At 40.4% G+C, this 24652-nt stretch overlaps 1 protein-coding gene across 9 annotated transcripts in view; it reads left to right on the plus strand.

Moving 5' to 3' along the window:
• RPS6KC1 (ribosomal protein S6 kinase C1) overlaps positions 1-24652 on the plus strand; it is a 122523-nt gene that overhangs the window by 27265 nt on the left and 70606 nt on the right. For 5 of the 9 annotated variants that reach the window (XM_039530577.1, XM_039530580.1, XM_039530576.1 and 2 more), the window contains 5 exons: positions 1855-1973; positions 7343-7458; positions 9719-9812; positions 14667-14726; positions 15353-15721. In XM_039530577.1, coding sequence (XP_039386511.1) covers positions 14699-14726; positions 15353-15721 — 397 coding nt within the window. In that variant the 5' untranslated portion in view covers positions 1855-1973; positions 7343-7458; positions 9719-9812; positions 14667-14698. The remainder of the gene's footprint in view (positions 1-1854; positions 1974-7342; positions 7459-9718; positions 9813-14666; positions 14727-15352; positions 15722-24652) is intronic. The other 4 variants (XM_039530574.1, XM_039530572.1, XM_039530573.1 and 1 more) reach the window with 1 other exon arrangement.

The following is a 24652-nucleotide window of genomic DNA, read 5'->3' on the forward strand; positions in this document are numbered from 1 at the left end:
CCATAACCATTTTTACTGTAGGGTTTTTCATAGCGGGTACTAAAAACACACTTCTCAGTAAGTGCTTACAACTCCTATTACCTTTAAAACATCAAAGGGAGAATAGACTCCGTAGCTTGTACCCCAAAACACATGATTAAAAATAAACCTCTTCATCCCATACATATTATTTATTACATGGTTGACTCTGAACCTAATTGCAATAGGAACCTCCCTCTCTCAAATCCTTTAGAGATATTCCTGGTTTTTGCACATTATGCCACAATAATCATTGTGAAAATTTTTGTTTACTTACACATTTATGTGGAAAATCCAAAGCTGTTCAGATCTATTTTTTTAATTAGAGTCTTCTTGTTTCAGAGAGCTTTGTGCTCAACAAGACAAAATGGGGCTGTGCCTCTTATTCCACTAATTCTCTTTCTAAGAGATATTATGCATGTGGTATTTAGGAATGGTTGAGAATATTAGTGCAGGATATTGCCAGTACTAGGCAGTTTACTTATCCCTATATGGAGTACCTAGCAAACACTTGTATGGATATGTGTCTATAATTTTTAAAATGAAATTATTTTGACCATTTTAATTTTTTGTTTTTTAAGATTAAAAGTGAATAAACCACTTTTGCCAAATTTCAAATTGGCAAAGCTAACACTAAGTGTTCCCAACTGAAAATTCTAAATTTAAGGATTTTTTCCCCCCCAAAATAACTTTAATTCAATGGCAATACTAACATCTCTTCACCATACCTGTGTTTATAGCACCCTATAAATTCTTAACTTCTCAGTTAAGAACAGTCTAAAACTGGACATTTTAAAATGTACATAGACTGAAAGTAAAAATTAATGTTTTGAATTAATGACTCTTATTAATGTTTTGAATTCATTGAGGTATCACTTCAGGATACTCATTCAATGCTAACAAATACTTTAAGGGGCCTGATTATTATAATAGTTCTAGGAGCTTTTTGGTTGTCTCTCCACAGTGATTATGCATGAGTCAGACCTTGCTCTGTGCTAAAAATCCTGTAAACCAATGAAAGGTTTGCACTCACAATGACCGCAGAATTGGGCTTTATTCCTTAAGCATGTCTCTTGGCAGAACTACCCCATACATTAGTTTTTTGTCTTTTCAAGATACATTGTTCATTTTCTCTATCCTCTACTTACTGTTGCGTACAAAAACCTATGTTAAAAGAACGCTAAGGTTGCAAAGTCAAGCACTAAAAATTTGGAAATGCCAGAATTAAGATTGCCTGTTCTATCTTAATTTGGGCCCCCATGTGTGCATATGTTATAATAGACTTCAATTACGTGATCATATACTATATTTTTGTCCCATGGAGCCCCTGCCTTATTCAGAGAATGGTTCAGCTAAAACTTTCCAAATAAAACTAATTTTGAGGCAGCTGCCCAGCTTGAAAAAGTTCAGCCTGAATAGTTAAAGTTGCAAAGTCTTTTATGAGCAACTGAAATCAGGGTCTTATAATGAAGAGTGCAAAGTAACCTTAATTATAGGTGTCACTATGTATTACCTGATCCTGTTGCATTTAACACAAAATGGTGTTTCCTTCAGATAACTAATAGTGGATGTGAAACATGTAAGTGATTGCAAGAAAATTGAGTTGTGATGTGGATTTTATGGATGCCTGCGTAGAGCCCCCTGAAGTACACAGAGGGCTTTGGCTCTCTTCCAAAGCTGAGACTAAATAGCATTCAACTTTGTTTTTATTTTGCTTATCTGTGAAATTAGATCTGGGGTGAATATCAGTGCCATGTCAGCACTTGCATGCTGCATAGTTAAGTGGAGAATGTATTATCAATCTAATCTTGAGTTGATTTTATATCTGATTTACAGCGGAGCATGATCATTGTCCAAGCCGCTTTCAAAGCTGATACTTGCTGTCCAAGATTTAAATTGAAAACAAAGATATGCTCTAGGAGTGGAGAAGAGATGCCTATATAAAGCAGTATAGGGTAAGATACCCAAAAAAGAAACTAAGAGTTCTTGAGAGAGATTTTAAAAGTAATTAAAATTGATGGAAATCTTAAATCTGAGGCTAGCCAATCTTGCTCAAGCCCTGTGAGCTGGAGTAGAATTGTGGGTGAAATCTCTTCTGAAAGACACCCTTATTCTATTGTTTTATACACACACAAGTGGCTACAGTATAGAATATAAGGGGAGAGAATCTACAAAAGTATTCAGTGTAGTTATTTTTCACTTCTTGTACAAAGAGCCTTTCTTTAAAAAAAAAATCACGTTTGAAATTAAAGCAACAGAAAAGCACAGGAAAAGAGGTAATGTATAACAAGTTAAAATGATAACTTATTGGAAAGCTAAAAAGGAATAAAAATGGATGAAGCTGCCTTTTATTCCAGTTGAGGCATTTCTTAAAATTATTCAGGGCATCTTTCTTCAGAAGATCAGGTATGGTTGCTTGTTTAGTGGAGGATAAAGTAAAATGTTGGTATATTTTGAGTTGTTGCATATAGACATTTTATTTTCATGAAGTGTTTTATTTTGAACTGCAAGATCAGTCCCATTTGTATATTAATTCCTTTTCCTCTAACTCTACATTAGCAATTAATGCTTTGCTGTATTCTTCCTTCCATCATATGATTTTTGTCCCCTTTGTGGTAGCTTTTAAACTGGTTATTTGTTAGCACTGCCATTAGCTGCTGACTTCTGAAAATGTGTATATATATTTTTAAAGTTTGTCATTTTAGTACAAGAAATAGCAGATGATGCAGTTTTCAAATGAGCTTTATCAGTTGTTACAGCTGCTCTTATTTTCTGTACAGAAAATATTAAACTTGTACGGAGTCCCAGGTTGTAGCATTTAAAGAATTGAAGAGAGCACTCTGAGGCATCAAGGACTGTGTGGAAATGGAAGAGCTGTGATACACTTCCACCTTTAGTGGAATAAATAGTTGAGAAATCTGCAGAACTGGAATGTTTGTATTTCGTGCTTTAGTCCCACAACTTTTGAAAATGAAAGGCTGTAGTATGTGTATCTTTTTTTTTTCTGGTACAATAGTGCTGGTTATATCACAGGTTGAAACCCGTTGGGGAAACTTTCATATTGCTTTCCTGTACTTCACCTGGACTTTTTCCACTCTTCTCACAGGAAAAAACATATTGGCATGGACCATGGGAATTTAAAGTGCTGATAACAGAACCAGCTGTTAAAACTTCTTTGAATTGTCATGTGGCTGTTACCATTAAAGTATCCTAGTATCTGTTTCTAGGAAATGACCATTCTCAGTTTGGCTGCAGAGATTCATTTTGATTCCTGCACAACCATGAAACATGAAGGGAACATAACTTGAGGTACTAGTTTTTGACCTATTGTAATCTCTATGCACAGCTGTTCACATATTTTTCAAAACAAGAGTATTACTCTTACGTATATAGCATCATGGATGTGCACAGTACTTGAGAGAAAACAGAAGACATGGTGGTAGTCCTGAACAGGGCCGGCTCCAGGCACCAGCGAAGGAAGCAGGTGCCTGGGGCAGCCAATACAAAAGGGTGGCACTCCGTACGTTATTGGGGCAGCACGTCCGGGTCTTCGGCGGCAATTCAGCAGCGGGGATATCCGGGTCTTCGGCGGCAATTCGGCATCGGGTCCTTCAGTCCCTCTCTTCCTCTTCGACGACAGCTCAATCGTTGTTGTTGCCTGCCCCCTCCCGGCAAAAAAGCTGGAGCCGGCCCTGGCCCTGAAGAGTCTGAAACTGTATTTTAGTTTGGCCAAGAGATGCAGTGAAGTGAAGGTGACAGTGATGATTTTAGCATAAGAAGGTTTCATGCAAGAAATCTGTCTGAAAGCACTTAAGGCCAGATTTTCAAAGGTAACTAGGACTCGGATCACCAGCTAGGGGGATTTTCAAAAGTGCTGAAATAGGTTAGGTTGGGAGGTTAGGTGTCTCATGATTCAGATAGGCCTCTATATACCTTTTTGAAAATCTGTCCCTTAATGGTTTACTCCTGGGGGAATTCTTCCTCACTGCACGTGCGCAGAATTCATGGCTCCCGCAGATTTCTTTGCTTACCCGCAGAAGAATGATTTCTGACGGGGAAGTAAAGGGAAGCCACAAGACCGATCATGCGCTCACTCCCTGGCAGTGCAGACAGCTCAGTTTGAGCATCCAGAGCAGCCAGTAGAGACATAAATCACCACCTGGGGTGGGTGGGGGTGAAAGGGACTGGGTAGTGGGGTGTGTGTGTGTGTGTGTGTGAGAGAGAGAGAGAGAGAGAGACTCCCTCTTGCTTGCTACTGCAGCACGCTCGGTGTGGAGGGGCAAGGATTTGGGATATTTCTGAAGAGGTAGGCATACAGCTAGGGCCGCCCAGAGGGCGGGGGGGGGCAAGTGGGGCAATTTGCCCCAGGCCCCGTAGGGTCCCCCATGAGAGTTTTTCGGGACCCCTGGAGCAGGGTCCTTCACTCGCTCCGGGGGCCCTGGAAAACTCTCGCGGGGCCCAGGCCCCCGGAGCTGCTTCCACTCCGAGTCTTTGGCGGCGGGGGGTCTTTCTGCCCCGGGTCCTGGAGCGGAAGGACCTCCCGCCGCCGGATTACTGCCGAAGCGAGGGCCCCCTGAATCCTCTGGGCAGCCCTGCGTACAGCGGGCTCTGTTGTCTCAGGCAGAGGAGAATATAGCAGCCTGCCTGCTTAGTGAATTGTTCCCATTGTTCTTAGTAAATTCCCCCAGAGTATAAAACAGGTGTAAAAATTTTAAGGCTCCTTTACATTGCCAGGGTGGTGTAAAGGAGTTTTATTGTGAAGGACAATATAACCTTATAAATGCTTATGGTGCTTTAGAACTGGTCTAAATTTTTGGACTGAAAAAATTTCCTATCAAAATGTGCTCCATGGACTGTTTGCTACTGACCTTTTTTGGAGATGGTCAGTAGCCAGTATAAATTTGTGAGTTTGAGTCTCTAGCCCTCACTTGCTCTTCAGGTGCCTATGATGCTACACTGAGCATATGGCTGCATATATTTGTTGACTAATAACTAGAAGTAAAGGGTCAATACTAGCTACATTATTATTAGACAGAGGGGGTTTGGTGATTTCCTCCAATGCTCCCCACTCCCATTCTCCATCCATTGTATTGTAGTGTAAATAAATTACCAAAATAATTGAAACTAGCTGGATTATATTGCATTATTTTGCATTATTTTACAGAATTTTAAAATACTGTGCACAAAATTTACATTTTTTTTGGTGCAGAATTCCCCCAGGAGTAATGGTTGAGAAGTGAGAGACCGATCCATCCAAGTATAGGAGCAGTTAAAAAGAATACCAACTTGAGAATATGAGTGGGGAGTGGGGCAGGAGTATAGGAAACGAGAGCCATCACTGTGATCAGTGTTTGTGACAGTGACTTTATACAAGTGGGTGCACTTTATATATAGTGCACAGACAAGCCAACGTGATCTGATATTTCTACCTCTGACTATTATAGTTGATAGTGGCCCTACTGAGACAGCATGAGTTAAAGAACTAAAAAGCATTGCAATTGCTAAACTTTTAATGGGACAATTCAAATCTGCAGTGTGCTTTTTGTGGATGTTATAGGTTCCAACTTAGCTGGCTGTTTGACATCTTTTCAGCAGGGTTTCTGTTAAAGTCAGTGTGTCTGTTGTATTTAGAGTTTAGATTTGTAAGACTGTGCTATTTCAATAAATGAAATTTTTTTTCAGTGGTGAGATTTTTCAGAAGTGAGAATTTTTTTTCTTCCATATTCTGTCCTTGTTAGTTTAGAAAAACAAACTACTCCACACCCAAAACACTGTTTTGTGAACTTAGACGTTGATCCTGTTTGGTGGTGTGGGGAGAGGGGCTTTTTCTTTTCCCCCACTACCACGTGAAAACTCTTCATTTGAGGGATTGTTGAAAAAAATCTACTTTGACATTTTCTATCTGGATTTTTATTATTATTTTTTGCATGTCCCTAATGTAAATGAGTTTTGCTTTTTTTTTGTTCTATGTGGTTTTCTACAGTCATCTTCAAAGTTAGCTTTAAGTGTTGTCAGGCAGTCTTATAGAATCATAGAATATCAGGGTTGGAAGGGACCTCAGGAGGTCACCTAGTCCAGCCCCCTGCTCAAAGCAGGACCAATCCCCAGCTAAATCATCCCAGCTAGGGCTTTGTCAAGCCTGACCTTAAAAACCTCTAAGGAAGGAGATTCCACCACCTCCCTAGGTAACCCATTCCAGTGCTTCACCACCCTCCTAGTGAAATTTTTTTTCCTGATATCCAACCTAAACCTCCCTCATTGCAACTTGAGATCATTACTCCTTGTTCTGACAGCCATGCTGCTGTGGTGAAACTTTTTCTTGAATTTGTCTCCCAGTCTCTTGTTCCTCTGTGCAGAAGCGCTCGCCATCTATTTTGTTCTCTCTGGTCTAGTCCCCTTAACTTTTGTCCCTTTATCTTTTGTAACTATTTTGCATGATAAAGTAGCTGTGACACAATTGGTATGAAAGCCTATAGGAAGTGAGGTTCAGTTGCATACTGTATATATGTAACTAATAGGCCAGATTATTCCTTCACTGCTTCCCCCAGTCATGGGGGTTGGGGGGACTCTAAGGTGAACCTTAATAATCTCTCCTTCAGTGGGAGGGATTTGGGGCATGGCAGGGGAAGCAGTAAGGGAAGGAGTGTGAATTTTGAAGGCTGTGCTGCCTCGCAGCTCTGCAATCCTCTTGTACCCATGAGGAAAGGAACATCCTCCTGCGTGAAGCTAGGAGCTATCCTGGGGAAAAGGCTAGTGCTTTACCATCCTTGGTGCCTAGCAATATGGCTCCAACATGGCTGGGTGTCCCTGACACTGCTTATAGTCTCCATAAAGGACTTCCATGGCAATAGATCTCCATAATATTCTCTCTCTGTCTTCTGGATTTTAGTAGCATTCCCTCTACCCTTTCCCTGCATGCTTTTTGGAGAGTGAGTGGCAAGTGCTCAGCTCCTTCCAGGATTGGGGCCATAATTAAGACTGACATTGACGAGTGTATTGTCAAATAGAGCAATGTATCAGTTACTTTTAGATCTCAGTGGACATATGTTAGTGTCTCTTGGCTAATCAAGAGTGTTGCCTCACATATTCTTAGAACGCGAGAGCCAAGGATTCCTGCCATGGCTGCCAGCTTTCATCACTTAAGTGGATTGCAGAAGACGACTCTAGGGACAGTTGAGACTCCGAAGTGTGAAGATTGCCACAGTCTCCTGAAGCATTTGAGTGACTCTCATAGATGCAGGGCATTCTCTTCTGAGGGTTTCTTGTAAAGTAAATGTTCACTTCAGTTATTTCTAAAAAATGTCAATTCATATTTCTGTTCTAGGGCGGTTTGATGAATCTGTGATTAAAGAAAGAAGACAATGTGCTGAAGATCTGCTGCAGTTTTCTGCCAACATCCCTGCTCTATATAAGAGCAAACAGTTTGAAGACTTTTTTAAGGTTCGTTAATATTTCTGTGATAATCCAGATGTGCCTCGTCTAAATAGCGATACGAATAAAGTTTTAATGCTGCTGCTCCTTTACTCCGTAAATTGTGAAGTGACTTTAGGTCTGATCAGATGCTGTCTTTGAAGTGAATGAGAGTCTTTCCATTGACTTGGCTGGGAGCTGGAAGTGAGGCTCTTAACAAGTAAAGACACTGTACCTACCCTCTAAATTGCAAATATTCTGTAGGGCGCTCAGGAAAAGGGCTTTGATTTTTTTTTCATTGACTTATTAAACATACTGGAGGTCTGCAGAGCAATACCAATGCTATTTGATCCAAGATGCTCTGGAGGGAAATAATAAAGTATAACTATTTCTGTATTTTTATGCAGCTGTTAATATACTTTGAACCGAGGGAAAACTAGTTAAACTTTTCAGTATTGACTGTCATTAGGGATTGTAATACAGTTCTGTAACAAAACAAATAATGTATGTAGGAAGCCATTTGCAAACTACTACAGCTTTTGCAGCGCATAACTATTTATGGTAACCAAACTCCAGGATGTGGTTTAGGACAGTGACTAACTTGTTTGGGATTTTTATATTAAAATCTCAGCATATAGTTCTTTCCATTTTGAAAGCACCATATGCAGAGTAACATTTTAAAAGGTTTGATTTACAAAAGATAAATCTAAAAGCTTCCTACAATGTATGTTTTTTATTATTAGTCCTCAATCCTGCAAACACATATGTACATGATTAACTTTACATACATAAATAGTCCAATTGAAATCAATGAGATTGCATGGATGTCTGAAGTTTAGAGCCTGTGTTTATAGTGATATAAAGATAAAAATCATGTTTAATATAGGTATTTCTACCTTTACCACATTATGAAAAAGTGAATTTTAAAATATTTTAATAGTTATTTTAGTTCACATCCAGCTTTGGTATTGACACTGCTACTAGGCTGGACTGTTCCACTTTGTTGTCTTGTACTGCAGCAACTGTATTTTGTGCCTGGGTTATTTTTTGAAAATATTTTTATTTCAATTAGATTTTGTGTGGTTTAAAAACACACAATAAAACCCCCTCCCTTGCTTAAGAAAAATAAATGTTATGACCTAAAGTACTTGAGTGTCCATCTTAAATTAGAAAAAGCATCTATACCTAGGGTTGCTAACTTTGTAATATTTAAAAAAACGGACACGGCATCAGGAATGCTGGAACCTCCCCTGCCCCTTCCCCCTGAGGCCCTGCCCCTATTTGCACCTCTTTCCCCCTCCCTTCATCACTTGCTGCTTTTCCCCTCTCTCCCCTTCCCTGCGTGGGTCGGGAGGGACTTGCCTGCAGAGCTGGGGCTGGGAGCTAGAGCCGCCTGATGCAGGTAGGAGGTGACCCTGCCAGAGTAGGGGCTGGTGCAGGTAATGACTCGGTGCCTCTCTGCCTCCCCCACCTGCAGTTACCAGACTTTGGGTGTCTGATCAGTAGCCTTTTTTTTTTTTAAGTTGGATTTTTAAAAATTTATATACAGTTTAAAATCTATGATAAGGCATAAACTTACTATAATATATCAAAATAATTTAAATTAAATAAAAAAATAATATTAAACAGTACAGTAGGACCTCAGAGTTATGAACACCAAAGTTACGAACTGACCAGTTAACCACACATCTTATTTGGAACCAGAAGTACGTAATCAGGCAGCAGCAGAGACCCTCTTCCCCTACCCAAAGCAAATACAGTACTTTGTAAAACGTAAACTACTAAAAAATTAATTAAGGGAAAGTTTCAAAGCTGTATTGAGTCAAGGTTCAGTGGTAAACTTTTAAAAGAACAACCATAACATCTTGTTCAGAGTTATAAACAACCTTCATTCCCAAGATGTTCGTAATGCTGAGGTTCTACTATACATGTCTGCTGCCACGTTTTTAAGAAGTCAGACCTCTGAACGAGTAGAATTCACTGGCTAAGCATCTGGAACCAGAGTTGTTTGAAATGCAGACAACAGTAAATGCTTTTGACAGGACTTTTGACATGAAATGCTTTTGACGACAGTAACCTGTACAGCAAATGCAGGGGGAATATTTTCTTCATTTCAGCTTATTCAACTAGTTCAGTTCAATGACTAGTTGATCTAAAGGTAAACGAATTGGGAGTTGAATAGATCTCTCAAACCCAATTGACCACGTCCACCTTCTTTGCTGTTGTACGATAATGAGACTATACCTGGTACATAACAGTTAAATGCATATTTTTTCCTCCTTTTTTTCAGGGTGGTGAGGTGCATGATGGGTCTGAATTGATTGGTCCTGTAGAGCCTTTATCTGATTCCCTGATTGACAGCTTATCTGACTGCAGTTCTGAAGGTTGGGTTTCTTCTGTGATGTAATCTGACCTCTTGGTTTTTTATAAGCAATTAAAAAAAATCCTTTCAGTGCTAGAAGGCTACAGGTTATGTGGCTGTTCTTAGAATCTCTTAATGTTTAGCTCTCGCAATTACTTGTATAGTATATTCTATATATGTGTTGATTTTAAGTATTTTAAAGCTTACAGATGCTAATATAATCATGACTGACTATTTTGCTTGTCCAAACAAGGAAACAAACTGTTGAGCTGTTTAACCCCTGAAGGTAGCTATTATATCTAAAGGTAACAACATTTAAAAGGGCACTGTTTGATTATTTAAAAAAAAAAAGATATTTATTTTTTCAAAAACCCAGATGCTGATGTGCAACCTTCACACAGTGTGTCCTTTTAAAAAATTCCTTTGTAAAATGTTTGCAAGGGTCTCTCTGCTACTTGATTATATATTTTAGGTATTTATGTGGCCTCCCTGATAGTATCTGAGTGACTCACAACCTTTAATCTAGCTATCTTCACAACACCTCTGTGAGGTAGGGAAGTGCTGATACTATCCTCATGTTGCAGATGAGGAACCGAGACAGAGAAAAGGCTAAGTGACTGACTTGCCTAAGGTCACATAGGAAGTCTGTGGCAGAGCAGGAAACTGAGCCCATGTTTCCCAAGTGCTAGGCTAGTGCCCTGGCCCCTGGACCATTCTCCTTCCCCATGTGAAATTTACAAGGGCTCTTTTTAGGAAGGGAGAAATACACTGATTATTAAGGAGAAACTGTGAAACTGATTAGACTCTAAATTCTGTTGAATGCACAAAGTGAACGAACTTGAAAAAAATACAGAAGTATATTTTCTGAATCCGAGATAGTAATTTTCAATAGTGTTTGCAGCTACAGGACATACATTGTCAGGCATAAATGTGGCTTCCAGGTTGATGTCCGTTCTTAAAGCCTGTAATCTAACCAGATTACTGGGATAGAACAATGAATTCAAAACCAACACTGAAAACGAGAAATAACTACATTCAAATCCTCTAGATGGCAGTACTAGTACTCAACTGTGACTTTTTTTCCCCTCCTGATTTATGCAAATGTCTAAACTTGTATTCCTGTTCCAGGCAGGTTTAACATTGTTAAATGCAAGTGCTTCCAAGTCCTATTCTGCCTCCCCCCTACACCCCCCCCCCCTCGAGCCTTGGGATGACTATTGGTCCTTTAAATTATCTTAGGACTCCCTTTTTTTGAAAGGGAACTGATGAAGGGATTTACTTACAGAGGATCTGTAGCATTCTCTCACTCTTGACTCTTTAGCTCCTAGGGGCTATAAATGTTGACTCTGTAGCAGTCCTGCAAACCTGGCTTCAGAAGATGAACTTGAGTTTTCTGCATGGCATTGTCAATGACCCCTGCTAGATCAATGAACGGGCTCTCGGTTGCCCTTTTAAACTGTGTGGTGCACTAGTTATGGGCCAAAAAATAAATTAAAAAAAAGGGTGGGGTGGGGAGAGTCTAATGTTAGGATCCTAAAATGAGAGGCCTTAGTTTTCAGGAGGGCAGAGAAGCCACAGCTCCCAGTGATTTTAAACACACTACTTTGGATGCTCCACCCTTCTGAAAAGTCAGGCTGCTGATTTTAACAGCCTAATTTTAAGCACCCTCCTTTTAAAATCTTGGTTATGATTCTTTAGGCACTTGGACACTACAGTGAAGGGGGGAGGGGTAGTACTTAAATTCATTTAATTATTTTGGCTTCTGTTAACTTCAGTGTTTCAAAACCTGGGTGTAAAGATGGAGGCTCATTTCCAGTGGTAAAAAGTATTTTAACAACAAATAGAGAGAGACTGAACAACCTAACAAACAGCATTTCTAAAGTTCAGAGAGCAGGAAAATCAACATCTATTTTGTACAGTTTTTTTTTCTGAAACAGACTACCTTGGAGAGAGAGAGGTTTTGGTTTTTTTTCTTTCAATATGGTTTATGTATAAAGATTTCTTCATTTGATGGAGTTCTGTGTACAAAAATGAAGAAATCTTTCAATATGGTTGAGTCAGCATCTGAAACTGCATTCCAAGCAGCAAACTACATGTGACTAGAGGCAAGCCTACACCAGAACAGGCCAGTGGTTCATCTAATTTGGAATCTTGCATCTAGCGGTTGATCCATAATCTTATGAGGAGTACAGATTTCCTCAGCTAGACCCGGACAATTATGTGAAACTTTATTTATCACTTCATAGTAGCTGATGCTTGAAGGATGAGGGTTAATGGCCTTCATAATCCTTATTCATACTAGTATGATGGTAGATAGGATGCCATATTAATTCTGAAACCTCACTCCATAGCAAAATATTAGACTGGACCAAATACAGCATTATAAGTGATGTGCAAGCCCACTGAACTCAATGGGATTGCACGAGGTGTACACAAATAGGGTAATTTGGCCCATTAATTGTTTTTAACCTTGAGTATTCAGCCCCTCTTAGCTGCATCATAGTACAAATGTATAACGCTTCTTTCTCTCCAAACAAGCAGTGGCCCCTCTTCTGCCTTGCAAGCATGTACATATACACATTGTACCAACCTCTTTCCCCCTCCCCCTGCAGTTATTCTCCTCCTACACCAATTGCCAAATCCTTTAGACAAGTGACCTAGGGAGTCTTTCTTTCTATGTGCATTATCATGGCCACCTTCTCTTTTCCCCCAAAATGAATCCATTCATGACCTGGCCTCACCCACCTGGAAATTGGGAAATATTCTAAGGACTAGTTCAGAAGTGACCTTGTCACTTATTTTTATGAACTTTCTTAACATCTTAACCATTATTTCCTCTTTTGTGACGTTCCTGTTTATTTTTAAACAGGCAAGTATAGCTAAGCCATCCACTTTTAAGGACACTAATAGGAAAAGATGTGACGGTGGGTATGTCTATGCTGCAAAAAAAAAAAGACGTGTGGCAGCAAGTCTCAGAGCCTGGGTCAACTGACTTGGGCTCACAGAGTTTGTGGTGTGGGACTAAAAATAGCAGTGTAGATGTTCTGGTTCTGGCTGGCGTGCAGGATCCGAAATCCACCCCCTCACCAGGTTGTAGAGCCTGGACTCCAGCGCAAGTGGGGACATCTACACTGCTAGTTTTAGCCCCGCAGTATAAGCCCGAGTCAGTTGACCTGGGCTTTAAGACTTGTTGCCATGGGTCTGTTTCTGCAGTGTAGACATACCCTTTCTTTACAATGGGGGAAAAACTAAGTCTGCTGGTCTGGAGGGCCGGTATACCCCTCATCTAAAACCACACCTATTTAAGATATATTGCCACATCTACATAACTTCACCCCATAAATAATGCTTCTTCAACCCACGCTCCTAGCTAATTGCTGTCTCCCCCAAACAAAATCAACTGACCACCCCAGTTAATGAATTATGGGCTCTTGGCACCTAAATTATGGGTTCTCCTATAAATGCACAAATTATGGATTCTCCATGTGCACTCTCCCTTATTAGTGAATTGTCTGCTCTCCCCTTGCCCTCCTGGTAGGGAGTTCAGGCCCTCCTTCCCTTTTGCAGAGCTCTAAGACCCGCAGGAGAGACACTGCTTCCCAGAAATCTCAGTTCCTCCTCCTCCTTCTTTTAGGCCTTGTCTACACTGCCACTTTACAGTGCTGCAACTGTTTCGCTCAGGGGTGTGAAAAAACACCCTCCAGAGTGCTGCAAGTTTCAGTGCTGTAAAATGGCAGTGTAGACAGTGCACCAGCGCTGGTAGCTACTCCCCTCATGAGGGTGGTGGGTTTTTTTGTTTTACAGTGCTGGGAGAGCCCTCTCCCAGTGCTGGTGCCGTGACTACACAGCCACGTTAAAGTCCTGCTGCTAGTGAAGACATACCCTTCTGCCAGAATGCCACTCTGTCCCCACTTCTCTCTTTGCCTTATGCAAAAGAACAGTGGTGCCCTGCACTCTCTGCCTTCTCCAAGGCCTTTTCATGAAAGAAAAAATGGGATTGGCTCCACTTCCTGCCTCCTCTTCCCCTCACTCCCCTTAAAGGAACTAGTCTCTCCAAAGACCACTTTTCTAGGCAAAAATTCTGCTCATCCTTCATGAGAAGGTGAGTGGGTTTCCCTCCCCCCTCAAACTCTGTCTCTAGAGCTTTGGAGAAAGTCTAAAGGAATTTGTTTTTGTTTGAGAACCACCTGTGTCATGAAACATTACCTGGTGGTGTGGAGAATATCTTGATTGCAATGGTAATGCACAAGACCGCAGACTTCAGGGTTTATCTCAGAATTTTCTTTCGCCCTTCCATGTATTGCTTCAATGGGTATGTGTGGCAAGATGATAAAACAAACTCCCATTTGTGGTCCAGCTGGCAGTGCCAAGTTCATGGCTTATTCCAGACATCTGGTGCAGGATGTTATTCTGGAATATTGTTTTCCAGATTGAAAGCTTGTGTGTCTTCTTAAATTATATGCATGTTTGCAAGTCCCTCAAATCTTAAATTTCCATAAGAATTGTGGAGCAGCAGAATAGTCTATAGTGGGATTAAATGCCATCATCACAGTTGAATTTGGATACAGTAATGTGGTACTGAGGCTTCATGTAGTTCTCCTAAATAGGCACCTTTGCTGTTTAATCTTTTTAAACCTTTAAGGCCTCAAGGAATTGAAAAAATTAAAACCACAGTTATGATGATGTAGCTGTTTTGGCAATCCAAAATGAATACATTTGAAAGCAGGTTTGAGTGCAGTTGCTTCGAACACACCTCTCGATTTGCGATAAAGACTGCATCAATAAGTTTCTTCTTCCCTTTGCTTGATATTAAATTAATGTATATTCTCTGATATAAAAATATATCTAATGCCTTTCCCCTCTGTCCTTTTTTTAGTTCAAAAGGATTTAAGTGGACTTGATGATGTGATGCTTACCAGCCAATCAGAATGTGGAGGTAAAATATAGAAATAGCTTTGTTTATATACCTGCCATATAGTCAAATACCAAAAATAATATTGTCGAGTTGAAACTTGATGCCTTTTATACATGATGATATATGCAGAGAGAAAAATTATAATCTCTATATAAAATGTATTTGAAACCAATGTGTCACAAATATCTAATTGGTAATTTAACAACGTGGGCCACTTAGCCTTACTAACTTAGCCTTTTGCCAACTTGGAGAAAATTGGGCTTCTTCCACGGGAACTCAAAAATCTTGAGGTCCCAAGAGAGTGCTGGTATATAAGGCTAGTTCTACACTTGAAGTCTTGTGATGACGTACATCAGAAAAACAGGTGAGGTAAAGAGTCTGTACTCGATGCTTGAAATTCAAAATGGAACAGGAATGGCAAATCTTGTGAGAGAGAATTCCGAAGGACACTTATGGTAGAGGGGGAAATCAGAGCATCAGTAGTCCTTCTGACCTACACCAGAGATGCTACAAATAGTTATAGAGGCTTAACTTGAATATACATGGTGGGTAACAAGAAATAAATTGTTGTTTTCTCAGAGTATTAGTAGAAATACTAATACTAACTACTTTAATTTCTTTGTACACACTTGTGATCATACTTCCAGGTTTCTCCAGTGATAGTGACCTCATCTCTTTGACAGTCGATGTAGACTCTCTTGCCGAATTAGATGATGGAATGGCATCCAACCAAAATTCTCCCAGTAGAGCTTTTGGTCTCAGCCTTGCTTCAGAATCCTTAGGACAAGGTGCTATTGCTTATGATTGTGAGTGGAGCAAACCTGAAGGCGAGAGGGAGAGTGAGAGCCGTAGTCTGTTTACTGGGAGCTTAAGACACAAGCTTGGCAAACATGATTACTTGGAGAAAGCAGGGGAGCTGATAAAGCTGGCCTTGAAGAAGGAGGAAGAAGAAGATTATGAAGCTGCCTTTAGCTTTTATCGAAGAGGGGTCGATCTGCTCCTGGAAGGTGTTCAAGGTATGGGTCTTCCCACTGTATTGAATGACTTCTATGATATGTTAGTCTTCTATTAATAACAACAATTTAGTGAGTGCTAACAAGGTTCTGTTAAATGGCAAATGATGTGTAGTTGAGAACTGAAGTGTGTTTTCTTATCTGAGACTGTTTTCGAACAGTAATGCTGAGTGTCAAATACTTGTTCTCTTTTCAAACCTGAAGCACAACCACAATCTAAATGCTGAGTTGCAGTTTGACTTCTCTATCTAGTATAACTCCTGTAAATATTCCTTTTTATTCTTTTTATGTACCATTGGGAATGATTATCTATAATACTCAGAATTTGCAGAACTGTTGTAACATAACTTAACTTACATGGTTAATTGAGGGTTAATTATCCCCTTTTGAAACATGGGGGAAACAGACTCAGGTTAACTTTCCAAACACATCAGGGAGCAGAAGTGTTTCTGCCTCCCAGCCTACTTCCTAGTCCACTAGACCCTCTTGCCTTCTCTAGCTAAAAGACACATATACATGTAAATAGTTTTTCAAATTCTGTATTATAGAGCTATTTGCATTGCTAGGAGAACAGAATTGTATGCACACATGACCTCACCCCTGTAAAAAAAATTCTGAAGTTAAACAACAGAACATCCTGCTTGCCACTCAGGGAAGGGTTTTCTCTCTTCCATCTCTGATCCCCAAAAGCCCCAAATTACAGCAGCCTTTCAAGCCAATGAAAACTAAAATCTATTAATATTAACGTCTCATCTGGCTGCAGGAATTGTAGCAGTGCAGTAGCATGTGCTTTGTACAGGAGTGAATTCAGAGCCTGTGCAGTACTCCAATCCTATGCTAGCCTGCTGAGAACAGAAAACTGGAATCCAGATCCAAGTCTCATTTGACAGTGCAGAGCTCTAACCACAGATCCACTGGATGGATTCAGAAATTAACTCCAGTAGTTCCAGACAGACTAGTTTTCAGATTTTTTTTATTGTATTTCATAAAGACACAGCATCAATCCTCTGGAGGGGCCTCTGTATGGTTCTGTGAATGGATGTTGCATATTGTGCTGCTTTTTACACTGGCAGGGAGAAAATAATAGGAATAGTATTGGTGAAAATGTAGGTGAGGGACAAGAGTATGTGCTTAGCTTCTGCTAGAGATGAGCCAACTCACTGTTCGTAAATCTGCCTCTTTCCTTCCCTCTGGGAGTCGTGTCATTAGGATGACTGCGTTATCCATATTATCAACATGCTTTTCATTCCGGATGTTGAATGTGTTGGGAATCCGTCTGTTGGTAGCAACCCTGCTGCTCATTCTTTATTAATACACTTTCTTTTAGGATGATGTGCCTTTCACTACTGCTTTTCTGAAGGACATTCCATTTTTTCATAACCACTTCTGCTTTTTAACCACAATGCAAGGGCCTTTCAAACTGGCATTTGCAGCTTCAGCATAACAAATGTACCTTAAATTCTTCGTTTGCTACAATTTCTAGAGTTTTCTCCAAGAACTTGAGATTTCTTGCTTTTTCTCACTCTGTCATATATTCGTTATCTCTTTGTACAGCTACCTAGCGACAGTCCTAATTCCCAATTTTATTCTGTAATCCATTGATATCCAGGATTTTCAGCCTGATGACCAAACATTATTTCAAAAAAGTCAAAGGGTCCCAGAAAGAGTGGGGCAAGTGAATAAGGACTTGTTATTTACCCCTTTATATAACATAAGAATCAGGGGTCACCCAATGAAATTAACAGGCAGCAGGTTTAAAACAAACATAAGGAAGTTGTTCTTCTCATAGCACATATTCAACCTGTGGGACTGGTTGCCAGGGGATGCTGTAAAGATCAAAAGCATAACAAGGTTCAAAAAAGAATTTAGGTAAATTCATGGAGGATAGGTCCATCAATGGCTATTAGCCAGGATGATCAGGGATGCAACTCTATGCTTCAGATGTCCCTAAACCTCTGATTGCTAGAAACTGGGGCTGGATGATGGAGGATGGATCACTTGAGAATTCCATTATTCTGTTCATTCCCTCTAAAGCAGCAGGCACTAACCACTGTTGGAAGTCAGGATGTTGGGCTACATGACCATTGCTCAGACTCAGTATGGTCATTCTTATGTTCTTAATTGTTTTTGGCTGATTTTCTGCCCTTTTTTGCTTGGGCTGCACAAAGGGCGTAGTTACCAGCTGCAACTCCATGCTGGGGATACCCCCCAATATGGGGGATTTCTGTGTGGGTGCAGAGTTAGCATAGCTGGCACCTTTACCTTGCTCTTCCCATATGACAGGCCCTCTGTGCCAGGGGCTGGGATCAGGGAGTGAAAGTGGTTGGAGTGTGTTTCATTCTGTCTGTCTCCAGCCGGTATGTAATTCCTTGGAGACCATAGCCAGCTAATTCAGGTTAGCGCAGCCCCTAAATTGCTCTAAACTGGGCTGGGGCAGAGAACCTGGGAGCTGTAACTGGTTGCTGGTTCTGAGCTTGTCATCTTCTCTGTGAGGGTGGGGATGGAAGAGAGAAGTCATTCTTTGCTAGGCACTCCCCCTAGGCTCAGGTAAAGCCACTTGAACTCCTACCCAGCTCTTTGTGGGGCTCCCACAGCCTGGCAGGGAAGTCCCCAGCCTCTTTGCCATAGTGACCCAGCTAATTCAAATATTTCAGTTTCAGAATTCCAGGATGTGGCTCAGAGAACATATTTTCCATTCCCAATAAAATACATATTTTCTTATTACAGTCTCCTTTGAGGGACACACGTGGCCCCCAACCCACAGATTATACGACTGTGCTGTAACTCTTTAATCTCTCTGAAGTGCCTTTGAATTCATCATATTCTTAACTAGCCCTGTAGACACTATTCTTATGTCAGTATATCTTCATTTAAAATATGCTGTTACTGTTAATATTGACCAGTGAATATTCACTCTACATTGCAATAATCTTAACTCTGACTCATAAGACATGCTTATTATCTTTTCCAACATATATCTCACGTGGTCAAAAACATGCATGTATTAGTGATATGTATGTTGAAATCCTTTGTAAATGTCTTGGGTGTCAATAGTTTGTGGTTTACTTATAGAATATCTTCATTTTTGGTCTCTTTCCAGGCCAGCCAAAACAGTTTTCAGATCTTAGGGTGGGTGTTTTTTTTGTTCCCACATGCCGCCACTGCATTGTGTGTGGCCTGTCTTCTCAGAGCTGACACTATTAGATTGAAGGTGTCCTTTCTATATAAAGTGACAATTCATAATGCTGCCACTTGGTGGCACCAAGAAAATAGAAATTGACGCTTAAAAACTACAATGACAAAATGCAATCAATATAGCAAACAGTCAATCCTTTCTGTTTGGAACTTCCCTCTGACTGCTTCTCATATAGTAGTTGAGTAACTCAGCATCACAGACCTGGAATTTAAGTTTCTCTTTATCCTGTTTTTAACCACTCCTATTGATTTGGTATAAGGTATACTCACTCATGCTTCTGACCTGTCCCATGGTATTGCCCACTTTCCTAACTGTAAATATCCTTGAATTTACTACATGTATTACTTGAATCTTGCAGACTTGCAATTCCTTAGCCGATGATAAATAGCTGTAATTTGTCTGCTCTTCCGTAAAGGCAGTCTTTGTAAGTGGAAAATCTGACATACCTGATGACTCTTCAGCCCTTAGACTTGATGGCGCTAATCCCAGAGGTGAAAAACACTGCATGTGCTGAAGCCAAGGAGATAAGGATGTTGACTTGATTTTCAGTTTCCTTTGTGTATACAGTGGAAAGCATGGTTCTGTTAACTACATTGTTAGCAACGCACTTGTATCTTCCCCTGTTACTCTTCTGTGGCATTTTAGCATGAAATCTTTAGCATTCTATTTACTGTCCTGGCAAGAAAACTGATCGGGGTGTCTCTTCAGGGAATAAAGCGGGTTCTATGACGCTGTTAAATTCTGAGAACTAGCTGTACTATTTTTTTTTTTGAGCATCAATACAATAAACATCTTAGGCCAGATTTTGTTCATGCACAGCCCATGTCCATAAAGAGATGAAATTCTCTAACCTGTGCCCAGACTAGGAATGGGACCAGAGCCCATGGGCTGCAGTAGTATCACCTGTACTCTAAGCACACCTCCATACTGAAATGGATAGAGTACTTGTTGCAGCACAGTTCCATGGTGTACTGTGGGGAGCAATGGCTGTTTGCATCCCTCTCCCCCTCATGAAGTGGAATCTCACTGCTGCTGCTTCAGAACTAGTTTGACTGGCAAATATGGCTATTTCTTTGTTTTGTTAGCATGCAGAACAGTCTGAGGTCAGTGTATTGCTTCAGGCCTGTTGATGAATTACATGAAGAAAAAAATCAGCAACAGCAAGCCTGGTGCTTCCCAGCTGTCCCTCATTTTGAAAACTTTGGTCATTTTAGTCCCAGAGTTAACTATAAAGTTGGTGCCCCTTCATTCTTATTGCTGGACAGAATTTACGTTAGTAAGAAACTAACTGGGAGGCTGAGCTAACAGAAAATACTATTTGTACTAGAGAAATTAATCCCATCTCTTCAGTTCTTGTGTGACCATCCCAAATTATACCCCCATTTGGGCATTGGCAAGTTGAGATGTGTGGTGAGCAGATAGTTAAACATGATCACTTATTTTAACCTAAAAAAGCCGATAGTGCCTAAGATGGTGAGGCAAGAAAGATACAGAGATGTAGGGGAACCAGATACACGAGTAAGGATGACAGAATCTGTCCTATAAGGCTGAAAAAGTAAGGACTCATAGCTAACCCTTTACTTACAGGTCTCCATGTTATACATGAAAATCTGGAGGAAGATTGTATACCTAATCTAGGGTAGATCTGGAATGCTTGTTCCACTTTGGGGCTGTTCTTACATTCTTCACTTGCATGTGTATATATCTAAATGTTGAACTGTCTTGGTTGTGTGGAATGAGTACTTATCCAGTGTAGTCCTCAAGGCTGAGCATCTGATTAAATGAACCATGATGCATACAATTTGTATGGTGTCCTTGTCAATCATAAGTAGATCTCAAGATAATTAATTAATTTTGTGTGCCAGGTCTTGGACACTCGTTTTCATTGGCTATCCACAAACTATGGATAAGCTTCTGCTGTCAGGGAAAACATTTTGATTAGGGCTGTCAAGCGATTAAAAAAATTAATCACAATTAATCACCCTGTTAAGCCATAATAAAATACTATTTATATAAATATTTTTGGATGTTTTCTACATTTTCAAATATATTGATTTCAGGTAGAGCACAGAGTTCAAAGTGTACAGTGCTCTTGTGTACAGTGCAATACAAAGTGTACAGTTTATTTTTTACAGTATATTTTTATATTTATATTTTTATAAATATTTGCACTGTAAAAATAAAAAAATAGTATTTTTCAATTCACTTAATACAAGTACTGTAGTACAACCTTTTTATCATGAAAGTTGGACTTACAAATGTAGAGTTATGTACAAAAAGTAACTGCATTCAAAAACAAAACAATATAAAACTTTAGAGCCTACAAGTCCACTCAGTCCTACTTCTTGTTCAGCCAATCGCTCAGACAAACAAGTTTGTTTACATTTGCAGGAGATAATGCTGCCCGTTTCTTGTTTACAATGTCACCTGAAAGTGAGAACAGGCATTCGTGTGGTACTGTTGTAACCGGCGTTGCGAGATATTTATGTGCCACATTTGCTAAAGATTCGTATGTCCCTTCATGCTTCAACCGCCAATCTAGAGGACATTGTCCATACTGATGATGGGTTCTGCTTGATAATGATCGAAAGCAGTACAGACCAACTGAGTCAGATGTCACCAGCAGAAGGTTGATTTTCTTTTTTGTTGGTTCGGGTTCTGTATTTTCCACATTGGAATGTTGGTCTTTTAAGACTTCTGCAAGCATGCTCCATACCTCGTCCCTCTCAGATTTTGGAAGGCACTTCAGATTCTTAAATCTTGGGTCGAGTGCTGTAGCTATTTTTAGAAATCTCACATTGGTATCTTCTTTGCGTTTTGTCAACTCTGCAGTGAAAGTGTTCTTAAAACGAACAACATGTGCTGAGTCATCATCCGAGATTGCTATAACATGAAATATATGGCAGAATGCGGGTAAGACACAGAACAGGAGACATACAATTCTCCCCCAAGGACTTCAGTCACAAATTTAATTAAGCATTTTTTTTTTTAATGAGCGCCATCAGCATAGAAGCATGTCCTCTGTAATGGTGGCCAACGCATGAAGGGGCATACTCATGTTTAGCATATCTGGCACATAAATACCTTGCAATGCAAGCTACAAAAGTGCCATGCAAACGTCTATTCTCATTTCAGGTGACGTTGTAAATAAGAAGCAGGCAGCAGTATCTCTTGTAAATGTAAACAAACTTGTTTGTCTTAGCGATTGGCTGAACAAGTAGGAGGACTGAGTGGACTTGTAGGCTCTAAAGCAGGGGTAGGCAAACTATGGCACACGTGCCGAAGGTGGCACACGAGCTGATTTTCAGTGGCACTCACACTGCCCGGGTCCTGGCCACCAGTCCAGGGGTCTCTGCATTTTAATTTAATTTTAAATGAAGCTTCTTAAACATTTTCTAAAACCTTATTTACTTGACATACAACAATAGTTTAGTTATATATTATAGACTTATAGAAAGAGACCTTCTAAAAATGTTAAAATGTATTACTGGCACGCGAAACCTTAAATTAGAGTGAATAAATGAAGACTTGGCACACCACTTCTGAAATGTTGCCGACCCCTGCTCTAAAGCTTTACATTGTTTTGTTTTTGAATGCAGTTATGTAACAAAAAAAAAATCTACATTTGTAAGTTGCACTTTCACAAATAAGAGATTGCACTACGGTATTTGTACGAGGCAAATTGAAAAATACTATTATTTTATCATTTTTACAGTGCAAATATTTGTAATAAAAATAAAGTGAGCACTGTACACTTTGTATTCTGCGTTGTAATTGAAATCAATATATTTGAAAATGTAGAAAAACATCCAAAATATTTAATAAATTTCAAATGGTATTCTGTTGTTTAACAGTGCAATTAAAACTGCAATTAATTTTTTTAATCATGATTAATTTTTTTGAGTTAATCCCATGAGTTAACTGCAATTAATTGACCGCCCTAATTTTGATAATATCAGTTGCATACCCACTTACGTTAGCTTTGCTGATATCCAACAAACAGAGCTGGAATGAAAGTTACAGATACAATTTGAACCTCACTTTGAACTTGGACCCAGAAATTTATATATAATGAGGCATTCCCCCAAAAATGAAATAGGGTTGCCTTAGGTGAGTAATATATTAGACATCTAGATGATATTTCTAGCCATTTTGGAAACGAACTAACTTCCCATCTTGTGAAATAAGTTACCTCCACTTTGATGGGGGAAGATTAGGGTTTAAATAATCCATTCTGAGGAACAGGGCAGCATGATTGGAGATTATTCTCAGGTCTGTTAGGGATGCCACACTACTTTCAGAATATAATATAGATAGAAGAAATAGATCTAGTCTAGTATGCCTGGTATCTTAAGGGGTAGTAACTGGAGCTTTTGCCTGCAGAGTTTAATGCCTCATTGAGTGGTGTCGCTGAGGTGAGCCTTTAGTGGTGTAGGAAAATTGGGTATGGGTTTGAGGTCAGGTCTGGTGCTACATGACCTTGTATTTTTTTATAAAAAATATAAATGTTGGTGTCCAAAAAGCAACCAACTGAATAGTTTATTTCCACCTCCTAGCTACTCAAGTGGGCTCCCTACAGTTTTTTTGCATAAAAAATTAATCCCTCCTCCTCAATTTATGTAAACCAATGCAAAATACATATTTAAATCTGGTGATTTTTAGGCTCAATTAACCAGGCCCATCCCCACCTATAGTACTTACTGATAAGCAGCAGAATATACAAATACTAATATACCTGATTTTAATATAGCAAAAAGCTTATCTCTGTGATGAAGGTGTAAGCAGCTCTGAGAATCTAAGGATTCTTGTGAGGGTTTTATGTTATTTCCTGGTGAAGATTTTTAAAGAAGCTGGATAGGTGGGGTTGCATCTGTAACCATATTGCCTGATGATGTTCCTCATTGGGTTAAAGTCTGCATAGTGTGTAATGCTATAGAGACCTCTTGAAAAAAACATGCTCATGCCATTGTGTAGAGGAGTCATTTTGTTTTTTCTTTTCCCCTAGCAGCTTAAAACCACTTGTCTTCACAGGTGGGGCTGGGCCTGCATGGGTTGTGGCCTCTCAGGAGGAGTGTACTGTCTACTCTTTCAATTTTGGGTTTGCAATTTTTGTTGAAACTTCAAGTAAGTGGGAAGCTAGTCTTCATATAAAAAGAAAACTGAGAAGTAGGATTAGGCAGTTCACTGCCTTCTGGGAGTTCTGTAATATGAATCTCTCCTCCACCCCACTCCTTTCTGCAATCCCTCATTCTTCAGGCTGTTGTAGCTTCTTTCTTGGAGTCAGGAGTCTGTCTTCAAACTCCTGTTGGATTTCCTCTGCCATGTAACAAGTTGGTGTCACATTCAGGGCCGCCCAGAGGGGGGGGCAAAGGGGGCAATTTGCCCCGGGCCCTGGGCTCCGCAGGGGCCCCCAAGAGAAGAGCGGAAGCTCCCGCCTCCGCCCCTCTCCTGGAGCCTCAGCGCATCAAGCGCCGAGTCTCCGGCCGAGCCCCTGAGCCCCGCCCCGCTCAGAGCGGCGTAGGGAGGGTGCGGGGCTGCGAGCTCCGGGCTGAGTTCCCAGCCCCGCCCCCTCACCACGTGGCTCTGAGCGGGACGGAGCTCAGGCCCCGCCGGAGACGCGCTCGGGTAAGGGGGCGGGGCGGGACCCGCCGCGAGCGCAGCCCGGTCTTGGCGGCGGGGCCCCTTCTGTTCGGGACCCGCCGCCGAAGTGCCCGAAGGCCCGCGGCGGACCCCCGCCA

The sequence above is a fragment of the Mauremys reevesii genome, linkage group 3 (assembly GCF_016161935.1).
Source record: "Mauremys reevesii isolate NIE-2019 linkage group 3, ASM1616193v1, whole genome shotgun sequence".
NCBI classification, from domain to species: Eukaryota; Metazoa; Chordata; order Testudines; family Geoemydidae; genus Mauremys; species Mauremys reevesii.